Raw genomic sequence first — 5,038 nt, 5'->3', positions numbered from 1 at the left:
TATATAAAAGAAAGTCGTTTTAGTTACACTATTTATAATTCAAGAACGGCTGAACCGCTTTGTCTGAAAATTGTTTGGGAGGTAGCTAAGAACCAGGAGAGGGACATAGGATACTTTTTATCCCGTTCCCGTGGAAAAAAAATGCAACTGACATGGAATGACAAAACGCAACTAATAGCAAAACGAAAAATTTATCAGTCAAAACAGCCGTTCATTTGTTAAAAATGGCATAACAAAACGCAACTGACAGCTACACGTAATGTTGTCTATGGTTAAGTATGGTGTTTTATTTATGGTCAGATTTACCTGAAACTTGGCTTTAATGCTTTTCCATATAAAATTAGTGACAAAAATACCTATTGAAAAGAGGTTGCAACGTTTCCATGGGATATATTTTATTTGTACTCGGGTTTACTCGAAGGTTGCTCATTGTTGAAATTAAGCAAATACGTGTTTTGGCAATTATTAAAAATTAACCGTTAAGGATGAAATGTTGTTGCTACATTTCTATTTGAAATCTAAGATGGCGACATTACATAAAATTGAAACGTTGTAAGGGTGAATTGGGAGTTACAAGATTTTATGGAGAAACAATATTAATTTCTGCTACCGAAGCCGCGGGGAAAAGCTAGTTATCTATAATTATTATGCAAAAATGGTTTTTGTATTTATTTTTTTGTCTAGTGTGTAAATCGCAGATAACGTTAATTTATCAGTTATTAGATATTCCTTTAAGCTTGCCTAATTGATTAGCAATTACTTTAATACGTTAAAAGTAAATAATAAACCGCTTAATTTTAATAAATATTCCTTTAGCAGTAGATATTTCCAAAAAAAAGAGTATTTTGATGGATTTAATTACTATTTGTCTTTAGACTCTTAGACGTTCTTTTTTCCTTTTTCCTAACAGAGAATATTTAAATTAGTGAATTAATTTTTAGGGTTCCGTACGTCCAAATGAAAAATGGAACCCTTACAGGATCAGTCGTGTGTCTGTCTGTCCATCTATCACAATCAATCTGTTCCAAATCTACTTGACCAATTAAGTTGAAATTTAGTACACGTATGAATTTCTGTAACCCAAACACGGACGCATAAAGTAAATAAATTAAATTTGAACATGGGGGTCATTTTTGGGGAGTCAATAGGTAATTAAAAAAAAAAAGCATTGCAAACTGTACCGAGTGAAATATCAAAGAAACCACTTGTTGTAAGGGTCCCAAATGTATTTTTTATAATTTTAAATTAAATAGTGTTAAAGTTATTTAAGAAATTAGATGAAAATTAACTATTCCCGCCCCCCTTATCTCCGAAACTACTGAATATAACATTTTAAAAAAATACAGAAAATAGTTCTTTCCTTATGTACAAATTTACATTTCGAATTTGAATGTATTGGAGAACATGTTTTTTTTTAACTACAATGTTAAGTTGGTTCTAGAGTTAGGGTTCTGTACGTCCGAATGAAAATCAGAACCCTTACAGGATCATTCGTGTTTCCGTCTGTTCGTTTTTTTGTAAATAGGTTGAGTATTTTAGAAGTAACTTCTTTCAAATCAATCATCCTTATCAAAAAAAAGTTACGTACTTATAACAACTGAAAATTTTTTATACAAAATGAGTAGAAAGTTCTAAAAATTATGGGTAAACCCAAAAGCGTCATCCCAACTTTTTGAAAGTCCGACAGCAACCGTCAAGTATGACGAAGTAGAGTTTCAGAGAAATTTGTTTATAAAAATAAACTGTTTGATGATTCAAACCGTTAATCGTTAACACTACAAAGAATTATGGTATCTACGACAATCGGCCAAGGACTGCAACATATCATTATATCATCATAGGTGTATACAAACTAATTGTAAGTAATGGAATTATAAGAGATTTTTCGAAAGCGAATTTAAATAATATTAAAACTTTGAGGCAAGTCATAAATGNAAAATTAACCTTTCCCCCCTTATCTTCGAAACTGCTGAACGTAAAATTTTGAAAAAATACAGAAAATAACTTACAGATTACAATAAAATTTTGTAGTTTGAATATATGGGATATCATGGTTTTCCTTCAACTACAATATTAAATTGGTTCTCGGGTAGGGTTCCGTACGTCCGGATAAAAAACGGAACCCTTATAGGATCTCGTGTGTGTCCGCTTTTTTTTTACTTAACTTTACCCACTACAATAACTTCAAATTAATGAGAAAAAAAAAACCTTACAAAAATTCAAAATGTTTCATAAGTAACGGCAAGGATCTTAAATGAAGAATCTTAAATAAAAAATCTTTGGACTACAGGAATCTTTAATTCCTTTCAAAGATTGAGTGTAAAATTTTGAACATCTACTTCAAATGGTAAACGTTAACTAATTCTCAGTTCAATACAAGCGTTTGGTAGCAACTGCATCATTAATCTAAAGTTCTGTGTTAAGAAATTGTCACAACAAAAAATTTGTCGAACAGAAGACTGAAAATTACTTCCTTCCTTACTGATCAATAATTCCGTACTTATCCTCGTTTCTTCTACCATTTGTAATCAGTGACGACCAACATTCTAAGGTATGAATCATTAAAATTTCACTTCGGTCACTATAATTATTGAAATGGAACCGAAACATCAGGAAGTAAGTAAAACGAACGTAGAAATAAATAACATTGATAAAATTAGTTTACGATTAAAATAATTTATTTATGTAAAACAGTTTCAAGCATCATGACCCTTTTAGACGCGCCCTCTTTACTACTTCTTCGCACGGTAAATAAATAATTACCTGTGCACCTTTACTTTTTTTATATATATCCTTGTAGATATATTACGATATGAATGTTTTAAGTCTTCTTAGTACACACAAACAATCCTCACAGAATTAAAGTTAAGTTAGCGACAATCGACCTGATTGTATTTTAATAGCGTTGTGCCACTATAATACACCCTGCCTAATGCCTTTTTAACAAGTGATTTACAGATACTTCAGTGAGTACAACTCAGTAACTGTTTTGTAAACTCACAAAGTTAATTTAAGGTGCACATTATCAATAGCAATACTGTACATGCCTGCAAAAAAATACAGAGAAAATTCTTATAAAGAAAGATTATAATTAATGAATTAATCGCTAGACAAAAATTTTCAGTCTCTCTCCAGTCTCTCAGAGTCTTTCAGCGTCTCTGAGAGCGTCTCTCACAGTCTCTCAATGATTGCCTAGGTGTTCTTATGGATCTCTCACAGTCTCTGTATGAGAGACTCGAATGATAAAATTGTTAATTCAGAGATTCGAGTCTCTCACAGAGAGACTGAATGAATAAAACTGAAAAATTGAGACTCGAGTCTCTCGTACAAAGACTGGGATCTCTGAAATATGTTAAACTATGACAGTCTCTCGACAGTCTCTCTCAGCGACACCAGAGAGACTCGATGAGAGACGGAGATTCTAGTCTCACATTCAGAGACTCTGAGAGACTGAACATTTTTATTTCGAGTAATTTATGGTCTTTTTTGGTTTATTATGACTGTGTGGAATAAAAAGAAAACAAAATTTGGAAACGTAAAACCATATATTATTTATTATCGTAAAATAATTATTTATCAGAATAATTATCTTACAATATATCTCATCTATTAACAATACTGTAATATAAAAAGAATGACATCATCTGCAAAGGACGTCAACAATTTTATTGTCTTGAAAAGTAAAAAAAGAAAAAATTTCCACACGGATTTTTCTGTGGCAAGCAAAGACAAATAATTCTAAGAAACAATGTTTTCTGTATCATTTCAACGTTGTATTCCGAGATAGATAACAGAGCTTCATAAGTGTAAGTACGCAAAGGAAGATAAACACGTAACATTTTATGCAGTTAAAGGATAAAAATAACTTACCACGTGAAGGTCATCGTAAGGACGATGGAATCGGCTCGATTTCGTACTTTCACTTGCGTATACATTACACTGACTTGGCCGAACTCGTCCACTTTAGTATTAAAACGGTGAACACATTTATCGGTCGCGGCTTACTGTAAATAAAGTGTAATTCTTACTTATTATTTAATGATAAGAACTGTCGAAAAGTCCAGAACAAACACTTAATGATGACCTACGTAAGTAAAATAATTCCTCCACCTAAATATTTTTCATAGATAAAAGCTTAATTTAATAATTTCTGAAATTTGGGAAAACCGACGTCAAGCAATAAAATAACGCAATAGAAAATTTCAGCTTTACCTTGTTAAATATCTAATTGTTTCTTTTAGAAATTGTTATAAATATTATAAACAATTTGTTACACTGACACACGGCCACCATTTTATACTTGACAATAGATACTAGCCTTGACTTATAGTTAAGTAAGCTCAAGGTTGACCACTAGTATTCTGGTGTATTAACTAATGTCCCTAAATTAATTAGTTGACGCCGATTTCGCGATTTACGTCTTCTCGTCGCGTCCCTCATCGTCACGGGTTATCGAAGATGGGTGTCGTGTTTCACTCCCTGGCATTACGTCACAGTTTTTATAAAAATTAGTTTAAAGTATTTGCCCTCCACGTATAACAATATAAAAGGCAATTTTAGAGTTTCTATTATAAATTTTAACACCCAGAAGATTTAGGGTTATGGTACGTATTTTGGTTTTTCATATAATTTATAAGAATTAATATTTCTGCGATCGATTCTGTTATATTAAATTAACTAGGAGTACGGATGAGAATATTTAAATTAGTGAATTAATTTTTAGGGTTCCGTACGTCCAAATGAAAAATGGAACCCTTACAGGATCAGTCGTGTGTCTGTCTGTCCATCTATCACAATCAATCTGTTCCAAATCTACTTGACCAATTAAGTTGAAATTTAGTACACGTATGAATTTCTGTAACCCAAACACGGACGCATAAAGTAAATAAATTAAATTTGAACATGGGGGTCATTTTTGGGGAGTCAATAGGTAATTAAAAAAAAAAAGCATTGCAAACTGTACCGAGTGAAATATCAAAGAAACCACTTGTTGTAAGGGTCCCAAATGTATTTTTAATAATTTTAAAATAAATAGTTT

At 31.7% G+C, this 5,038-nt stretch overlaps 2 protein-coding genes across 5 annotated transcripts in view; one reads left to right on the top strand and one right to left on the bottom strand.

Annotated features, from left to right (window-relative positions):
• Positions 1–4,296, bottom strand: part of LOC108734380 — a 120,308-nt gene extending 116,012 nt beyond the window's left edge. Inside the window, exons 1-2 of the transcript XR_003231402.1 lie at positions 4,213–4,296; positions 3,871–4,004 (exon numbers count right to left, since the gene is read on the bottom strand). The gene's annotated coding sequence lies outside the window, so the exon portion shown is untranslated. The remainder of the gene's footprint in view (positions 1–3,870; positions 4,005–4,212) is intronic.
• The window catches only part of LOC108734373 (synaptogenesis protein syg-2), a 261,522-nt gene that overhangs the window by 72,972 nt on the left and 183,512 nt on the right, over positions 1–5,038 (top strand). For 2 of the 4 annotated variants that reach the window (XM_018465911.2, XM_018465909.2), the window contains exon 1: positions 4,413–4,604. The exons of 1 other annotated variant lie outside the window; for it this stretch is intronic. In XM_018465911.2, coding sequence (XP_018321413.1) covers positions 4,602–4,604 — 3 coding nt within the window. In that variant the 5' untranslated portion in view covers positions 4,413–4,601. Of the gene's footprint in view, positions 1–3,971; positions 4,089–4,412; positions 4,605–5,038 lie in introns of those variants that run through there. One more of the 4 variants, XM_018465910.1, reaches the window with a different exon arrangement.

The sequence above is a fragment of the Agrilus planipennis genome, unplaced genomic scaffold (assembly GCF_000699045.2).
Source record: "Agrilus planipennis isolate EAB-ADULT unplaced genomic scaffold, Apla_2.0 scaffold54, whole genome shotgun sequence".
NCBI classification, from domain to species: Eukaryota; Metazoa; Arthropoda; class Insecta; order Coleoptera; family Buprestidae; genus Agrilus; species Agrilus planipennis.
This window is presented reverse-complemented; position numbering and strand designations above follow the sequence as displayed.